The sequence below is a fragment of the Anabas testudineus genome, chromosome 14 (assembly GCF_900324465.2).
Source record: "Anabas testudineus chromosome 14, fAnaTes1.2, whole genome shotgun sequence".
Classification (NCBI taxonomy): domain Eukaryota; kingdom Metazoa; phylum Chordata; class Actinopteri; order Anabantiformes; family Anabantidae; genus Anabas; species Anabas testudineus.
In genome coordinates this window covers 15121460-15140425 of record NC_046623.1, presented here as the reverse complement: position 1 = coordinate 15140425, position 18966 = coordinate 15121460, and the positions used below count along the sequence as shown (strand labels likewise).

Sequence of the window (18966 nt, the reverse complement as noted above, 5' to 3'; positions counted from 1 at the left end):
ACTGTATTCACCAATATGATCACATAAAATGTTTATGTAATTCACCAGCTCACCTGTTTAGGGGTTATTTCGTGCTGGTACAAAAAAGAAAAATAAATCAGTATCAGTGACACATCACTTTGGCTCGGTATCGTGCCATGGCAAGGTGCTAACTAAAACAGGAAAGAGATGTGACACATCAACAGGAAGCCAAAAAATAAATGGTACCAGCACATTAGTTGAAGTTTCACAACATCCCATCATACCAAACACACGCATATCCACAGCCTTTAGTTGAAGAATGTGTGTTTATGTATTGGTCTGCAGTTTACATCCTATGTAACGTCTGAGTGGTTAGAGAAACCAGTCCTCAAAATAATGTGTTGTGCTTATGGCATCACACTTTGCTTTCTGCATTTAGGCTCCACTTACTGATCTACTGGATGATGCAGAGGACTGAAGATGTTTTCTGTAGGTGAAGATGACACCACTATCTGGTGACTGAGAAATGAGAATGAGGCAGATTATAGTCTTAATTTAGAACCTGTTCTTTACAGTCTTTCACATCATGTTATACGTGAACCACACGTCTGTATTTTTAATGTCTTGTTTTTGGAACGAGCATGCTGTAGAGGTAACTTTCCTGTTTACTGACCACATTGATCAAAGTGACAACAAGCTGCAGACACAACTCACTTGTTAGGTTACTACAAAAAAAAAAAAAAAAGAGCACTCTGCTTCAAAACAACATTTCCTTATATGAATAAGAGACAACAATCACCTCTTGGTAGTTACTGCCTTTGCTTTGCCATTACACAGCCACTCTAATAATACTGTCTGACAATGCAAGTTTAATTGCATGACTGGCAGAGAGTACAGAGAGAATACAACAGCAAAAACCCTTATTTCTATGCATCGTGATAGAAATGTGACTAACACTGAGTCAGAAACTAAAAATATACCAAGTTAACAGTAGCCCCTTTTTTCCATTAACATTATCTGATGTGAAATACAAATTAAGTAAGTCACATGCAAAACAAGTCAAATTCAGTTCCAAAACTGTACTTATGTCTCCAGTTGTCTGTACAGACAGAAAGGTCATAATCTGTTCATCTTCCTGCAGTCATGAAATGATTCACCATGATGTGAATCATTAAATGAGGCATTTTAGAAATAACAAGGTTTTCTTAGTCGTGGCCAGACAGCCACTGTGCATTGTTGTTCTGACCAAGCAGAGATGCAAAACGGCACAGGTATAAACACCCAGTTTGGTCCTGGCTGTCACTCCAATTTACCACCTGAGGGTAATTTGTGGCCTGTCACGACTGTTCACTAGCTTCATCCATCTCTGCATCTGCTGGAGCTGAATTTTCCTGCTCTGGGTCACCAGGTAGGACATCTGCGACTGTCTGGATGAGCTCCTCAATCTGCTCCTCTGTTAATCGCTCTTCACTCTCTTCTACCATCTGCAAGCAAACAGACAATTGAGGTCACATTTACGAGTGTTTTTCTGGCTCCAGCAGCCAGCTGGTATTTGAGAAAACGGTAAAACATGACACAGTTACCATTAGGGTAAAAACTGTAGCTGCAGCAGCTAAAGAGTCAGGTATTTTGCAAAATTAGTCAACATTTAGCTTAAATTCACCAGAATCAGAAATTATTTGAATATTAATTTGCTTTGGCCACACACACATTCCCTTATTCATAATTTGGTGCATATTTTTGCATGGGGTTTGTTTTGCAGAAAAACAAGCAGAAGTTTGTGGTTTTGTAAGTCTGGGTGTTGAAAAAAAGAAAGAATTACAAGACACAACTGAAACTTGTGTGAAACATTTTTGGAAACCAAGAAGTCAAATATGAGTCAACAAACAAAATTTGTGTATGTGTACTTTCCTAATTATAAACAAATTCAGTGAAAATGGCAAAGCTGCAGATAACACAGAAACAACCAGTAGCAAACTAGAAAAAACATACAATATTATTAATTAATGAGAATTACTGTGAAACACTCACTAGCTGAATTTCCACTGCTGTCTGTGGCCTGTGGTTCAACAACTGCAGCTTCTCAGCCCTGATAACATTGAGGAGAGAAATATCATCAGTGCACACTATATACAAAACATGAAGAGCATACAGTACCATGTGTCTTTAAAAATGCTGCATTACTAATGATTTTGATAATTACCAAACAAAAACATGAATTCTGTGTATTTGTCACACTGTACTGACTTTGTGAGTTTGTGAGGCATCATGGTGGTGAGGAACTCTTTGACAATCTCTGGGTTCTGTCTGCTGCACGACGTGTTCGACAGGTACTTCAGCGTCTGTGTGAAAATGCAGAGGGAACTGTGGGCACACTTTGTAAAAGTACAAATGGTGAAAGGATAGAGAGGATGTGTGCCAACCTCATACATGATGGTGTTTAGGTTCTGCTGCCCCACACTGTGCTTGTTCCTCCCGCTGTCCTTTCTCTGTTCCTTCAGGTCCGTTAGGAGTTTAAACACCTTGGAAAGAGATGTGAGAAAAAACACATTTTTAAAACATATTGTTAAGAGTAAAAAAAAACAAAAACTTTGAATGCAGACAAAACATACTACCTCATAGTTACTGAGCATGGCAGCGTTAGCATTTTTCCTGAAAGCAGAAAAAAAGGATAGTTTAAGCACAGAAGTTCATCTGCAACATCAAACATACACAGACAAAAAAAAACAAAAAAAAAAACAAGGAATCTTGTAAAAAATTGGTTCAGTCCCCAAAAAGTTAGTCTGGGACAATGCAGAGTAAATCTCCAGAAGAACTGTTGTTCAAGACCGGAAAGACCTCACACCTCTATTTAATAAAAGTACGTCACGACAAACTGACCAAAGAAAAATCGTTTACTGCAGCTAAATCCCTATAACAAGTAAATTACGAAGGGATTATTCATCTTCAGCTGGAGTTTTTTATTATTATTGTACAAACGTTTCGCCTTTAATCAGAAGAACATTTGACAGTTCAGTCCCGTTTCCCAAAAAAACGAACCGGAAACGGCGTCAAAGTTACGTCTATTTTACATTTAACTACAAACGTTTCTCTATAATTGAAATAAACTACACACAGCGAACAATTAATGAACACATAATGAACATTTCTGAGTTAATTCTAAACATTTCTTACACTTCCATTTCACCAGGCCCTCGGTTTGGTCCGTCTTATAACAGTGTCCGTGTAGAAAATGTAGAGCACGTCAAACGTTCCGCCGGAGTCAAGCTCTTTTAAAATAAAGTAAATTCACCTTTCCCTTATTTCAGACTTGGTAATTTAAAGAATGTCGTTTTTTAGGGCTCCAAGTAAAGACAATACAACCATATGGTGGAAGCTATTGGAGATATTTAGTTATAAATAATTACAAATAAACTATTAACTACCTGTACTAGTAAGTTTGTTGGAGGAGGGATGAGGCTACTCCATCAAATATACATTAAACATTAAATACATTAAAATTGCTGCATGAAAAATCTGTCAATTACAAATGAAATAGAGTAATGAAATCTTAGCTGCATGTCAAGCATTAGCTGTAGGCCTAAACCATCTCAAATCAGAGCACCACATATGAACAGTCATTCACTCATTTATGCTGCAGACAGAAAATAATTCTTTAAAAAACACAACCTTTATTCAAATATGATAAAAATATGTATTTTATTTTGAACAATCATTATTCATTTGTTACAGATCCAATGAAAAAATAACATTATAATTTTTAAGTGACACTTTCAGAAACAGTGACTACACAACAGAATGAATCCAAAATAAGGAATATCCATTATCACATAGTTGTTTTAAAAGTTTATTAAAATAAAAGTTTAAAAGAATAAATAAAAGCCAGACTTATATGAAAGAATTTAACATTTTGTATAATGATTCCTCTAATATGATTTTAAAGATAGGTTCTGAATCAGACACTTTAACATGTAAAATGGACTTTGTGTCTAAAATATAACTTGTTCAAAAATATACAGTTTCACTGTTCTTACACTTACATTTAGTCATTTGGCAGACACTTTTGCAACATACACTGTACAGGGCAAAGTATAAGGTATAAGGCAAAGGCAGTGTATAATGTGTACTGCTATTACATGTAACTTGTCTGATGACACATATATTTCTGATAAACCAACATCAGCTGACAATAATAGCAAAACTCATGACTTTATGTGCTGACAATGACCTGATTCTCTTAGTTTCTTCGTACATACATGAACAGTAATTTGCCAGTTGCTGAATAAACATGATAAAAAAATACAGTATTATTATTGCTGCATTTTGCAGTGTTTAATAACGAAGGTAACCTGAGATATGAAAGCATACTGTATATAACATCTGTGTTGTTCACGACTGGCCTTCTTTCGTCAATGTTACCGTTAACTATTCAGTTACAGATCATCAATTTCCATCTGGACAGGTTCCTCTTTCTGACAGAAGAACTCAAAGAACCTTTTCAAACTCTCATCATTTTCAGTCTCTGAGCTATTGATTATATTTTTAAAAGCTGTGATGTTTCTGCTATCAACCAGTTTCTTCACATTGTTCATTATGTTTTGCTGGTGGGTATATTCACAAGCAAGGTACGCCTTCAACACATCATATTGTCTTCTTTGCACCACATGAACAATCATGTGTTCAATAATGTCAGACAAAGGATAGCCAAACTCTATAACAGACTGTTCTTCACCCTTTTCATTGGAGTACTTATATCCCCCTGTATGCATTGCAATAACTCTGCAGTTCCTATCAAAGACAGGAGAGCCTGATGAGCCACAATAAAAACAAGACTCGTAAGTTAGAGCTTGTCTGTTTTGTTTAACAGATTCTGACACGCTTTCAAAGAAACGTTGAGTGATTATTTGAACTCGGTTGTTACGGTAATGCTTATCCACAACCTGGCTGCGCTCATCAAATGGAACAATCAAACATGAATCTATTTTTTTCACACCACCATCAGGATGCCCAATAATACAAATTCCACCACTTGTGGGAAGGAATCCAAAATGAGTCAACAGACCATGAGATAATGCCTGATCAGTACCGAGCCTTAGCAAAGCCCAGTCATACATGTACCCTGATTCATCTGGACAGTATTCAAAGCTGGCAACCTCTTCCACCTCCATGTCTGCTCCTGACTCCGGTTCTCCCGCTACACTTTCATAAGAGAAATTTACTGTGACCCTCTCATCAAGCTGATGTCTATTCATATTATAAATGTCCTTAAGAACATGTGCATTTGTAAGGACAAACTTGTCAAAAAGGAGAAAGCCACTTCCACCGGGCCTACCGTTTATTCTCACCTGACAAACATAACTACTAAGATCCATCAGCTTTTTCATTGTTTTCACTTCTGTGCATGTCTGAGCATTCTTTCCATACTCAACACACAGCAGCTGAAAAGAAGTTTTCATTTCTTTTAACAAATGTTGACGCTGAATTTGACTCAAGTGAGGTATTTGACTTAATATTTCTCTTGGTGTAGATGTATGAGTATCACTTTGAACAGGTTTCTTTTTTGGTGTGTTGCCATTTGCTGATGTATTTGTGCTAGACAGCTGTGGATCTTGGTTTTCATCAGCACCAGAAATCTGAGATTCATTTTCTGTCATGTAGGTATCAAGACTACCAGGTTGACTTTCTGTTGGACTGGACTTATCAAGCAGTATAATTTTGAAGGTTTCACCACCAAGATCATCAACCAGATTTGACATTTCTGTATTTACTTCATTGCTGATATGAGAGATCACACAATTCTTTTTGAAGATGATGTTCAGAAAACGACCATCTCTTCTTAGCGCTTGCTTCACTTTCTCTCCTTTATATGCATAAACAGTAATTTCCTGAACTTGTGTTTTTATTGCAGGATTTTTCATGATTTTCATTACGCCTTTTCCTCCTCTTGCCAATACATGAAACATCACAAGCTCACCCGATGGTCTCTTTTTGTGGGGGTGAACAGGGCCGAGTTGATTCTGCTTCTGTCCAGCTTTAACATACTTGACAGTGAGACGTTCATTACCAAGTAAGCTGCACGGAAAGTGTGAACTGATGGCTCTCCCGTTCCTCACAATGACAAGCTCTTTGTTCTTGTTCTTTTCTGCAGTTCTTCTAAACTGTGAACTTTGTCTCAGCACATCCTCAACTGTTCCAGCTTTGTTACAGGTAAGAGATGTGGGGTTCTTGCCACTGAGGCACCATTCAAAAGAATGGGTTAGATGTGGCTCCACCTTTTCCTGCTGTAATGAAAATTAAATGTTTACTTGTCAAATCATTTTAATGTCCTCTTACAACAGGAAGAACATAAGATAATTAAGATCACGAAAAAGAAAATATCAAGTCTGTATTTTATCACAGTTTTTATTTCTCAACATAAAACTCTTCAGAATAGCATTAATGATTTTTTTTTCTTGAGACAAGATAAAGAAAGGTTGTTGTTCTTGTTCTTAAGTGTTTTCTCTGTGTATTTATTCAATAAAAAATAATAGAGTCAGATAAAATATTTCATAAGAGAGGAAAAAGATCTGCACCTTTGCTGTTCCCTCCACCGCTCCATTATTTGTGGTCTCTGGTTCCATTATTATGTGTGGTCTGTATCTCAGTTTTAAAAATGCTGAAAGGACGTGATGACTTAACTACAGGAAATCAGGGGGATTCATTTATAACGTGTTAGAAACAAGGAATATTAATAGTAATAATTTTGCATTCATTATATAGTTATAAATATGCAAAGTACTAATACTGATTATAGAGGAGTGTGCTCTCTTTAAGATATGAAGCTGTACATTTAAGAACAGATTCTAAGTAGAAAATGTCACAGGACGTGAAATTTATTCAGATATTATATTAATATAGACAGAATGACAGTTTGCAGACGGTCCTTAACTCTGTATAACTACGTACCGAGTAGGTGCAGATCTGTTCCGAGAATCAAACACCAGACGCGGATCTGTCTGTTGAAAATCCACTTATGAGTTAGTGTACAAACGTGGATTGAAACAGGTAAATGTCTCACAGAGATATTAACTTTATTAATCTGTGGTTGAGGTTTGTAAACTGTAGTTAAATGCCAATAATAACCATAAGGGAAACGCCATTTTATTCAGCGGTTGATAAAACACGTAGACTAAAAGCGACGTGTTTTCGATAATATTCAGTTATAAAACTCAACATGAACAACGACTGATATTTCACAGTTGCATTTTAACCGATAAATATCTATTTAATGTGTTGTTTGACCTGGAACTTACCGAAAACAAACACTTCAGCTAACGGTTAACTTTGGCTCGAAGTGCGCGCCTCTTTTTAAATCCTTCTTCTTCTTCTTCTTCTTCTTCTTCTTCTTCTTCTTCCGGTGCCGCCGAGAGACCGTCAGCGCCACCAAGTGTTAAGTTCCCGTCACGTCAACTACAGATGATCATTTTTGATAACAACTTTTCCACTGTCATGAAAGAAGATTTTTAGTATCCACGTGTTTAATTCCTTCACATTCTACTTTCTTCTTTAACTGTCTTCTATTTGTGGAATATATTATGTGTTCCACGGTCTCGGATATTAAGTCTGCATTAAGATGTTTTCTAATAAGACCTGTGAGGCGCTCCATAAAAACTGCACATCTATTTTTAAGCGGATAATTTTATACGTCGAATGCAATACAAGAATATCTGCATCTGAATATGTACTGTAGTGCAGTATTAGCAGATATACTGTATATCTGTATACAGTACTGTATACTGTAAAAGTCACATTAATGTGATTTCCTTTACCCACTATAAAGTTATTTACATAATCCTCTTTTCGATTGAATATGTTTTAGGACCAGTTGTTTTTCTATTATCTAGTCTAGTTTTTCTTCTTCTGCTGATGGTGTGGTCACTACTGAGCTGCCTGATGTCTTTTGGATACAACTGATTAAGCATCTTCAATGTGTGTTTGAGTGCCATACATTGCCCCCTTGAAACCTTCAATCTAGTCATGATTTGATGCTAAGAAATCACTACTTCTTAGAAAAATCTCTGCACTTTCACTACTGAGACCACTTTTTTATGCCCAGCACTGCTCGAGTTCTTAATGTATAGGCAAAGTTTCTTTGCACAATCTGCCAAAAAAAACAACTACAAGAAGGTGTTAAATGACATCAAGAAGCAAAAAGGGACTTTAAAAACAAAGCAGCTGTGCTTTCAACTGTTTTTTAAAAGCTGTTTTCTCAGGATCACGAATCAGTTATTTAATTGTCACAAGATTATTAAGCTTATTTGATCTTGTCACCATGTTATTGATTTATCAAGAAAATTAGATAATATATCATCTAATTATCAAACGACTTTCATTTTCCCGAGATAATTATGGACAGCGTGGAAATGGAGAGGGTAATAGTGCTGCAGTTAAGTCATTAGAGCAGATAATTTCAGAGTTTTACAGCTCCTGTCTGTTATTTCCTGATAACATAATAGGCTAATTATTTTATTAGAGTCCGATCTTGAGATAAAGGAGTTAAAAAATAATTATATTACAACCACAGAGATGTAAAACGACCAAAACAACTACGGCTTCTTGTTTACATGAATCAGCCTGCTCATTATCTATGTGAACAGTAAATTAGTTAATTGAACGTGCCGGTGACGTGACTACGTAAGGAATACGTAATACGTAAAGAGTTTCTTCTGGGACGTCTTCGATGACGTCTTTTAAAGCGGTACCGACGGGCTTGGCACAAACTGTGTCGTTGTCGGCGGATGACCACAGGCTCCGGTGCTTAGTCCGGGTTGTGTGCGTTTATTGGACCCTCGGCCGAAACAATTCACCGGACAAAAACTGTCCCAGCTGCCGGCGTCGATATAAATATGTCAAGTGCGGAGGTAGGTTGAAGGTTCAGCTGCGAGCAGATGATCCACGTGTTGTTGTTTTAACGCTCAGCTGGTCGCAAACAAAACAAACCGCAAACTGTCTCCTCCTCACGTTATCCGTGTTATATCTGTCCTGGCTCCATTTGACGTGGTCCATGTTTATCTTGAGCACACTTCTTCTCTCCTGTCTCGTCAGGGAAGCAAACTTTGGGGGGGTCGCTTCGTGGGGGACACGGATCCTATCATGGAGAGGTTCAACGCATCCATCGCTTATGACCAGAGGATGTGGGATGCTGACATACGAGGCAGCAAGGCTTACGTGAAAGCTCTGGAGAAGGCGAAACTGGTCACCACGGTGGAGATGAACCAGATTTTACAGGGGATGGATCAGGTTAAAACAGCTCTTGCACTTTTAACACAATGCTGTGTGTGTGTATGTGTGAGATGGCAGCTGAAAATGTGCCACTGTGCAGAATTCCTCTGTATTTTGCTGAGTGAACAATTGTGTCATCATGTGACGCCTGTCAGCTGCCAAACCACTGTTATTATTACACCCACATGGGAAGGTCAGTTTTCAGGGTACACTCTCGACCCTGATGTTTTTCTTTATGACAAGCATAAATAGATCATAGTCAATATAACTTACAGCAGTTGTCTATGACTCTTCCAAGAAGTTCCCGCTCACATTATGATTCACTGAAAGCATTAGCACCTCCCTTAATTAATCCTCTGATTCATAGCTTACGTGTCAGAATTATTCAGTGTAGTGAAATAATAAGGAAGATCCTTATTATTAGGGTTGATTTTATGTGATAATGTGCTTTTTTCTTCTTCCCAGGTTTGTGATGAGTGGTCTAAAGGTGTTTTTGTGATCAAACCTGGAGATGAAGACATTCATACTGCCAATGAGCGCAGGTTAAAGGTGAGGTATAGCTCACTTGATGTTCATAACAATGCAGGAATGAGTACTGTACCATAGGCTATATGACACCCTAAAGATTCTCAGTGTGTTTAAGGGTTGGACTCTGTGGCGGACAATCCATGTGTGAAAATGAGGTCTCCTCCTGACATTGTCATTTTGGAATATTAATATAAAGTAACTGATGAAAAACCCTGGGCTATAGATGTACTGTGTTCCTTCAACCTGGAGATGGATGTGATTATTGATGATTGATGTTTTATTCTACTCCTCTTACTGCCTGTTCTTCAGGAGCTTATTGGTGCAGCTGCAGGGAAGCTTCACACTGGCAGGAGCAGAAACGACCAGGTTTGTCTTTACGTGATTAAAGCTATAAAAACTGAACTATTATTTGTTATTGAAGCCTTTGATTTACTTCTATCATGAGACTTCACTCTTTCATTGACCAGGTGGTGACTGACATGAGAATCTGGCTGCGGGATGCCATCTCAACCCTGACAGAAAATGCCCTCCAGCTGGTATCTACCATGGTGGAGCGTGCTGCAGCGTAAGATAAACACACACTGACACATGCAACACATGTCAACCTGTAAGCATGCTTTCTAAAGCAGCCATGTGGTGTCACTTCTTTCTAAACGTCAGCGAAATTGATGTCCTGTTTCCTGGCTACACCCACATGCAGCGAGCTCAGCCGATAAGATGGAGCCACTGGATTCTGAGGTGACCTTTCTAATGCAAAACCTACAGAGTGAATGTTCCACTTCTACATTAGATGACGTGTTGTTCATGTCAGCTGTGTGCTCCTCTTTCCACATACTTCTTCAGCCATGCTGTCGCCCTGAGCAGAGATGTGGACCGGCTTAATGAGATCAGGAAAAGAGTTAATGTTCTACCCCTGGGCAGGTACACTGTGAACTCACTGTGTGACAATGTCTTTCTACCAAGACACGATCATTTAGTAAGAATGATTCTTGTTTCAGCGGGGCCATTGCAGGAACACCTCTTGAAATCGACAGGGAGCTGTTGCAGAAAGGTCAGATGGTTTGCTAATAAATAACAAGACCAACATTTTATATTAAACACTACAACCCAATAACACAACAGTTTTATTGGTTTAAAAACTGAAATGTCAGTTTCTCTTCATCTGTATGTGTAGAGTTGGCGTTTGATAGTATCAGTCTGAACAGCATGGACGCCACAGGCCAACGAGACTTTGTTGGTATGTAAAGCACAAATTCCAGCTGTCATGCAGAAATTATTAGAACTGTGAAAATTACATACATGAAAATTAATTAGTTTCTTTTTGCCTGTGCTGAGTTTTTTCTGTCCTCATGTTTCTTTAGTGGAGTTCTTGTTCTGGGCTTCCTTGTGTTTGACCCATCTCAGCAAGATGGCTGAGGACCTGATGCTGTACAGCACAAAAGAGTTCTCCTTCATCACTCTCTCTGACGCCTACAGGTCAGATTCTGTTTCCTGTGTCATCCTGAAACTTTTTACGAGTCTTAAGGGCTTTTTATCCAAACCTCATACTTACTTACTTACGTATTTATCTGTTTGTATATGTAGCACAGGCAGCAGTCTGATGCCGCAGAAGAAGAATGCTGACAGTCTGGAGCTGATCAGGAGTAAAGCAGGTCGTGTTTTTGGCAGAGTAAGACCTCCAGCTACAAGATAAACTTAAATCTCCTTATATTTTTATTGAAGTGACTCCCTTGGCTCAAGTTTTGGTTTTGCCTTTATTTCAGTGTGCTGGATTCATGATGACACTGAAGGGCCTGCCCAGCACGTACAACAAGGACCTGCAGGTGTGAAAGTGTTTTTTTTTTTTTTTAACCCCCTCTTTTTATGGGACTAACTTATTTCTGGATGTTATTTCATGGTGTTTTGTTCGGCCCTTCTTCAGGAAGACAAGGAGGCCATGTTTGACTGCTATGATACGGTTCACGCTGTGCTGCAGGTGACAACTGGAGTCATGTCAACTCTGAAGGTGAGATAATTCATTAAGTGTTAAATTTAAGGACAAAAACGCTGCTACACAAACCAATATTAGATGCAAAATTTTCCTCAGGTTTTGGAAATATCTCTCTCAGTGGTGCAAACAGTAAATCATAGTAGAGGTTTTAAGTAGAGACGAAAAAGGGCTCAGTGTGTCAGCAAACAATGATGCATTTCCATTGCATTTGTGCTTTTTTTAAGCTTTAGAAGGTTTAAATATTGTTTTTTGTAATGTGATTTTGTAAAAATAATGCTGAAAGAACAAACGGTTTAGACAAAACAACAACTGATTTTACATTAGTTGATATTGCTCCTGTGTTTCAGATCAACCAGAGTGTAATGGAAGCAGCCCTTAGTCCCGACATGCTGGCTACTGATCTGGCTTACTACCTTGTGAGGAAGGGGGTAAGTAGACGATAGTGTGGACAAATTACTGTGTAAATGTTGTGTATGTAGTTATAGTAAGGACAATAGCTACAGTATGTTTATGATTTGACATCATAACCCTGCAACCCTGTGTTATTCTGTGTTGCAGGTGCCGTTCAGAGAGGCTCATGGCATCTCTGGTAAAGCTGTGTTTGCAGCTGAATCGAAAAACGTTGCTCTGAATCAGCTCACAGTGGAAGACCTGAGCGTGATTAGGTGACTGTCTTTCTCACACACCTGCAAGTATCTCTCTCAACAATTCCTCTTCCAAACATTTTATCTCAACATTTCCTTAAATGTACATTTCTATTTTTGTCATTTTAGCCCTCTGTTCGAAAGCGATGTCTCGTCAGTGTGGAACTACAGGAGCAGTGTGGAGCAGTATAGTGCTGCTGGAGGCACAGCCAAGAGTAGTGTCACTGCACAAATTGAACACCTGAGGAACTGGGTTAAGAAACAGGCACAGTGACTTTGCCTTTCAAAGAGTCTTCTTCTGACTTACATACAACATGTTACGTGTACGATGTGTTACCGAGGGATGTTTCCGTTCATCACACGCAGATCTTAAATTTTACAGAAGACCTGACCAGTGTGAAATAGGTGCCAAAAATAAAGATATAGTACTAAAACAACATTTTTACAGCTTGATTCATCATGGTTTCATCAAAGTATCTAACAGATATTTTCCTCTGTAGGCCCACACAGACTTAAAATGATGCTGTTCAATGCTACAGAAAAACAAAGATAGAAGAGCATCTTTATCTAAAGTGAGACACACTTTCATACAGCTGTAACGGTAATGTGCACCATGTTTCAGTTGTGTAATTAACTTTACGACAGTCTAAACCTTTATTGTGAGTTTATAATGAATTTTGAAGTCTTAAGAAAAAAAAAAAGGCCCAGTTGGAGCAATCGAAATACAGAATTATAGTTATACACTGTCCAAATATGGTTTTTATAGTAAATCTGACACATTTCTACACCAGTTTATTTCAGAAATGTACAAAACAGTGTGCTAGGAACCTAAAAAGTGTCGCATCATACATCAGAACTCTTAGTTTTCAAACAAACAAGTGTACAGTACTTCTAGCAAATGCTGTATCACACTTCTCTACGTTAAATATTCTGATTGGAACAATATTCATGAAAGTAAAATAACAGGTAAGATGAGGAAAAACCTTTAAGTTATACGTACATACTCGTAAGAAAGAAAAAGAATGTAAACCCCTAATTGTACATTTTATTAATCGTACAGCTGATTATTAAAGATTACAACATATTAACACCATAAATATCAGTATGCTAACATATGGGTGAGACTGATGGAAATAAAATATAAGACAAGTTTAAATTTTGACCTGACATTAGTGCTGTAGCCCACATGAGATTGAAAGTAAAGTTATAACAATTAATTCTAACAGTTGTGAGATGGTTTGCCTAAAATGAGACATTTCAGTCTGGACCAGAGTGATAATCCATTTGTTTAATAATGTTAAACAAATGTTAAAGCATTCAGCCACAACATAACATTAAATACACCTGGTGGGTTTATTGGTGCACAATGTGAAATCTGACTGAGTCGGCTCACTTCACAATTAAGAAAATTAACAACAGCAATCATGGAAACTTTGTTTAACAGGTCATAGTTTATGTTCAAATACATGTTGTTTGGTGAATAACTACATGTTGTAAAGTTGCCTTTTTACACACAGTAGCTTTTATGTTAGTCAGTGTATTAGACCCACCGTCCAAAGCACAACTAAGAAAACGGCAAACCACAAGTTGACCACAGTTGTCCGAGCTGCACCTGCTTTGGAGCGGTGCACAACTCTGCCATCAAGAGGCTGTGTAGGTCTGAAGATGTCGGTCATGGGCTGTCCCGTCCAAAATCGACACTGCTGAAAAATGGTATCGAGCTGTAGTGGAACAGAAAGGAGGATGTTTATACAAGTAAGAACAAGACAAAACGTCAGACCGTACAACAGCAGGTGATACATGTTGAGTCAAAAGTTGTTTAAAGTCAGGTTCAAAAGCAACAAAATGAGTAAAGGTTTCTGTCATTCACTTGCAGTTTACTTTCCCAGGTGTAAATGCTTTAGACTTCCCACATTATACAGTTAGTGCTAGTTGCTCACCTGTCGACTGCTGATGGACAGGGTCTTTTCAAAAACTGTCCAGGCAACTGCCTGTTCACATCCCGGAGTCGTCATGGAGCCCACGTATCGGTAGTAACTGTGCAGGTCGTCTGCAGATGGGATTATGTCACTGAGTCGAAAGTCTGGTACAACTGTGCTGCTGCCTTAATGCAGAAAGAAGGCAGAAGTGTGAGAAAGAAGAGTTGGGATTTGGTAAAAGGGAACAGATATTAAATCACATTCAAACTCAACTAAAACTTATTTGTACATCATGTCATATTTTTATGTTTTATACTTTCTGTAAGCTCGTACCATTGTTCTGTACTCGTCCCAAAGCAGCTATTACATTGTCCAAATGAGGATGATCATCAGTTGTTTCCTAAGAGGAGAAAACATCAAGACTATGGCACCAGGCTAAATATTTATGAATGAATGAGAGTTACAAAGATCATTATTTATTACCTCAAACAGGAAGGCGAGCAGCGCTATACCTGCCATGTCATATTCTGCCTCAGCCAGAGAGCGGTATGGCTCTTTGATGTGGACTATGTGTAGCTGCACAGCAGAGGAGAAGATGAGTTAATAAGCTGCATGATGTTTAGACTTTATAAAGAGCAGCAGTTTAATTGTGAACCGCTTTAATGCTTTATACTATTACTGAAACTACTAAAACAACAAACTGTGTTGACAGTTTCAGCTCAAAAAGAGGTGGTAGTCTAAGAAATGGTAGAAACTCTTCATTAAACCATTAATAAATTAATGATTTATGATTCCGTATTTAAGTAGTAACTTATCTATTACCTATTTAAACATGCAATGAAAAACAGATTGAGTGAACATTAAGTATTAGTTGAAGCTACACGTCTGTTCGGCCTACATAAGTGATTTAACGCTGCATATTTAATACATATTATTTATGTAATTTTCCTCTCGTCATCCTAAATAAATGTCTCGACTTTGTGTATTAATTAAAAGGTGACTTATATTGATTACATGATGTTTTGTGACTTATGTACCTCCATTGGAAATCTCTCCCCGTCGATGGTGTGCTCTGATCCTGGTCTGCCACTCCCTCCCCAGTGGAAGTGAAACTGGGAAGCTCTGTAGTGCCCGGGCAGAGCTCCTCCAGTCAGTTGGACCGATAGTGGCAGAACAAAGTGAGCTGTGGGGAATAGAAACTGTGTCTCAACACAGATGTCTAAATTTCAGGGAACAAGAAACTTTTGAGGAACTCAGTTGGTTTCTAAACACATGTCACAGGGGATTTTAGGACCTCCGGATCAACACTGAAATCCAGGCTTCATTGTCTATTTTTGTACAAATTATGTGAAATGTGACCTTAACTTGCTTAATCTTCACGGGGCTTTGGCTCTGCTGTGCAAACTCAGGTGGGAAAGTTCCTGAACATTAGGAAATTAAAGTTCCTGGAACTTCTGCTGAAATAGAGTAAATACAAACCAAGCGGGGTTCTTCATTACCAGAGTGTCCTTTGTTTTGCACAGTAATGTTGATTGTGTCTGTGTGACCAATGAAGTCGAAAGGCGGCAGGGCGCTGTTGACGTGCACTTTGCTGGTGACAATGTTAATAGGTGACTGGCGTAATCCTCCGCAGCTGGGAAACTGAGCTGCCCAGCGGCTAGGGTCTAAACAACACAAACAGCAGCATCAACAACATCATCACATTTTCAGCCTCATTGACTCATTGAGTGTTACCTGTCAGGTGAGAGAACAGGTCAACTGGTTCATTTAAAGCATGCCAGTCTCCATGTGTGAGCAGCACTGATCTTTCTGGGGCCTGTATTTGATGTGTTTACATCTTAGAAATCATACTCTGAAACTATTAAACCTTTACCACAGCTGTGTTGTGTTGAAGTAGGCATGTTATGAAACATGCCAGTGCACCATGGACTTTGTGTTTTCATAGATTAGTCATACTAGACTACTTTTTTACTACATGTTATTGAGCAACATCATCATTTATGGAGTGTTTCTGAACCTTTGAGCCACTCTCACTTGCTAGTCACCAACTAGCAGCATGTAACGTTGAATTTTAGCCTGCTGTGGCAAAAGGCTACGCTATGACAGTTCACATAACACTGTTAACATCAACATATTGATTATAGATGCATTAAAAACATCTCCTTGCCTTCAAAGCAGTCTTGCAGTCCCACACTGTAATGAATTGTTGAAGACTTTATGTATAAATTCATCACAAAAGTCTAAATTTAGGCGGACCACCCACAGAAGGAAGCGTTAATGCAGTTTTAAAGAGACTAATACAGTGCAGATCAGTGTTTTACTTACAGCAGCTTTGACGCTTTCCTCTCTCAATATTGGATTTGTCTTGTAAAATACTTGGAGGCTTTCTGTCTGGTCTTACCTCTGCATGTGTCATCACAGGAGTACTGGCTCTGGTAACACCACAGAGCTGGAGAAAAAGCACATCGCTCAGATCAGACACAGTATATTAAAGTTTTTCAGCAGATAAATATTAGTTACTGTCACATTGAGAAGTAAGACACACAAGTTTTCCAAGATCATTATGTCACATTACTAATCCTGTCCTTCAGTTGCATTTTGTGTTCACCACTTAAATATCAAGTATCTAATAGCACTTACATAAACAAGCCATGAGAAAGGCTGGCTTACAGTTACTAACCACACTTAGTAACGTTCTCATCATTACGTATGATTTAAATGCACAATTTAGCATTTTTTTTAGATCCATAAACAACACAAATGTGTGTTTGTAAAACAGTAAATGCCTGAAAGTCGAAGTACTATCAACAAAATTACATACCAAGATCTCAAAAGACAAAAAAACTTCAATCACTGGCGTAAAAAAACTGAAATGGAAACCATCAAATAAAAATTATACAGCCTGTTTACAGCTACGTTTCTGTCCTGTTGTAAAATTCCCTTTAAAACACTTTGACAAATTGAGCCTTGGCTCTGAAAGTAACCTGAAATTAAAAACTGCACTTTCATTGAGGAGGAGAAGCCATTATTAGATTTGTTTCAAGCCTAAATGTTTTATTCCTGTGCACAATCTAATAAAATAATAACTTTCCTTTTGTAAAACTGTATCAACCTACATGTATATTAAAATAATTTTAAATTATTTACAATGTAGGCTAAACTCATGTAAGAACCGTGATTCATGTTATGTGAGTTGTGTCTGTTGTTATCTCATGTTATCTGCGTACAATACGTGTTTATGATTATTCCAAGTAGATGTCTGCCTCTGAAAACCAGCTACTGCTCTGCTGCACTAATCCCGTCCATCCAACAGGTGCTGATGAAGTCACTTAGTGCTGTGTTTTGTGTTGTGTTGACTGACTGCGGTGGGAATGAAAGGCTCTATAGAGAACCATTTAGCCAATATATGAAGGTAGATTAACCTCAGTGTCCCCCACAATCCCCTTCTCTGAAAAGGGTACGACAGTTCTCACCAACTGAGAACAATGCACAGGTGGAGGTTGGCTTTACTCCACCTGGCTCATGCACCTGCGTCAAACTGGGCAGCGTAGAAAAGGCAAACAGGAGACAATCCCCTGCTTTCTCCTAATGAGAATTTTATTTTTTAATCTGTAGCAAGTTTCCAAACGTTGTAGCTCAGAAATTAGTTGGTTTTAGTAATTAGTGTAGAGTTTAACCAATAAATAGCTATAATTATTTTTGTCCTGTTACAAATGATTAAATAAAAAGTCAATATATTTACATTGGTCAGTTATTTTAGTGTTCAGTTTCAGCTAATAATAATTTTATTACCACAAAAGTTTCATAACATTCCTTTAAAGCAAACTAGAGCTACAATGTAAATTAAAAAATAAGTTCCCTACCAACATATAATTGGAAATATTTTGATATCTGATAAATTTCTTTCTCATTTTTCAAGCAGAAAATGTTTTCATTTTTTATTTTTAGTCTTCTCAAATAGGAGTTTTTAGTGTTTTAAACTGTTACCAAGACAAAACAAGACACTCACACTGATTCACAGATATTTCTCACTGTTTTCTGATGTTTTCTCATGAAGCAGCAGCTCAAGTGAACAAAATCATTTGCTGCAGCCCTGAAATCCCTCATCACTGTGATTCTTAAAAATGTCACAACCATCAATCTCAAATTGATCTCAGAATGATTTCTCTTAATTATTTGAAAAAAGAAGGATGAAAAAAGTGAATAAAATGTGCAGCTTTGTCTTGCAAAGGTAGGCTTTCTGTTTCTCTAACTATGTTCTATTATTTTACCTAGCTGCAATCTCTGCAACTTAAAAATAATATTAACAAAGGGTGTGAGAGGCACCAAAAAACATTTGTAAGCAGTTTTAATATGTACTGTAAGTGTGAGTGAGTGTCCTACCTGTGGACTGAGAGAGGAGAGAAAGCAGAGTCAGGAGGTAGAGAGACAAATCCATGGTCAGGACCAGCACAGAGAAGAACCTGAGAGACTAACGTGTAGCTGTCTTCACATACTGACTCTGAGGAGCATTTGAGGGTGGGAGGAAAACTCACAAGACTATATGGAATATATTTGTGTGTGTGTGTGTGTGTGTGTGTGTGTGTGTTCGTCCAAGAAAAAAAATCTGTGGGGACTTTGAAAGAGGAAAGACAGACACCTGGTGGTAGAATCTGATACGTGT

General features: G+C 38.0%; 4 protein-coding genes across 8 annotated transcripts; 1 reads left to right on the top strand and 3 right to left on the bottom strand.

Moving 5' to 3' along the window:
* Positions 1–203: 203 nt before the first annotated feature.
* crcp (calcitonin gene-related peptide-receptor component protein) lies at positions 204–3185 on the bottom strand. The gene is made up of 6 exons (XM_026371260.1): positions 3136–3185; positions 2577–2613; positions 2385–2483; positions 2209–2303; positions 1993–2050; positions 204–1445 (listed from the first exon to the last, which is right to left on the bottom strand). Exons 1-6 carry the CDS (start codon positions 3141–3143, stop codon positions 1299–1301), a joined length of 444 nt encoding a protein of 147 aa, XP_026227045.1. The 5' UTR covers positions 3144–3185; the 3' UTR covers positions 204–1298.
* Positions 3186–3757: 572 nt separating this feature from the next.
* On the bottom strand, positions 3758–7354 carry LOC113169108 (protein FAM111A-like). 4 transcript variants are annotated; one of them, XM_026370264.1, is made up of 4 exons: positions 7254–7354; positions 6907–6956; positions 6534–6638; positions 3758–6242 (listed from the first exon to the last, which is right to left on the bottom strand). In XM_026370264.1, exons 3-4 carry the CDS (start codon positions 6579–6581, stop codon positions 4395–4397), a joined length of 1896 nt encoding a protein of 631 aa, XP_026226049.1. In that variant the 5' UTR covers positions 6582–6638; positions 6907–6956; positions 7254–7354; the 3' UTR covers positions 3758–4394. The 4 variants fall into 4 exon arrangements, with proteins under 4 accessions (XP_026226049.1, XP_026226052.1, XP_026226050.1 ...); XM_026370267.1 differs by having other exon boundaries at positions 3758–6239; XM_026370265.1 differs by having other exon boundaries at positions 6907–6952; positions 7254–7313.
* Positions 7355–8708: 1354 nt separating this feature from the next.
* asl (argininosuccinate lyase) lies at positions 8709–12658 on the top strand. The gene is made up of 16 exons (XM_026373186.1): positions 8709–8861; positions 9046–9240; positions 9688–9771; positions 10060–10116; positions 10218–10315; positions 10411–10488; positions 10594–10671; positions 10749–10801; positions 10925–10987; positions 11112–11226; positions 11335–11419; positions 11514–11573; positions 11672–11755; positions 12088–12168; positions 12299–12405; positions 12514–12658. Exons 1-16 carry the CDS (start codon positions 8847–8849, stop codon positions 12656–12658), a joined length of 1398 nt encoding a protein of 465 aa, XP_026228971.1. The 5' UTR covers positions 8709–8846.
* A 483-nt stretch (positions 12659–13141) lies between these two features.
* On the bottom strand, positions 13142–18822 carry ca4c (carbonic anhydrase IV c). Of its 2 annotated transcripts, none has more exons than XM_026373188.1 (8): positions 18687–18822; positions 16629–16752; positions 15803–15967; positions 15341–15486; positions 14787–14879; positions 14637–14703; positions 14325–14488; positions 13142–14105 (listed from the first exon to the last, which is right to left on the bottom strand). In XM_026373188.1, the coding sequence occupies exons 2-8, from the start codon at positions 16717–16719 to the stop codon at positions 13917–13919; spliced, it is 915 nt and encodes a 304-aa protein (XP_026228973.1). In that variant the 5' UTR covers positions 16720–16752; positions 18687–18822; the 3' UTR covers positions 13142–13916. The 2 variants fall into 2 exon arrangements, with proteins under 2 accessions (XP_026228973.1, XP_026228972.1); XM_026373187.1 differs by having other exon boundaries at positions 16705–16752.
* Between the last annotated feature and the right edge of the window lie 144 nt (positions 18823–18966).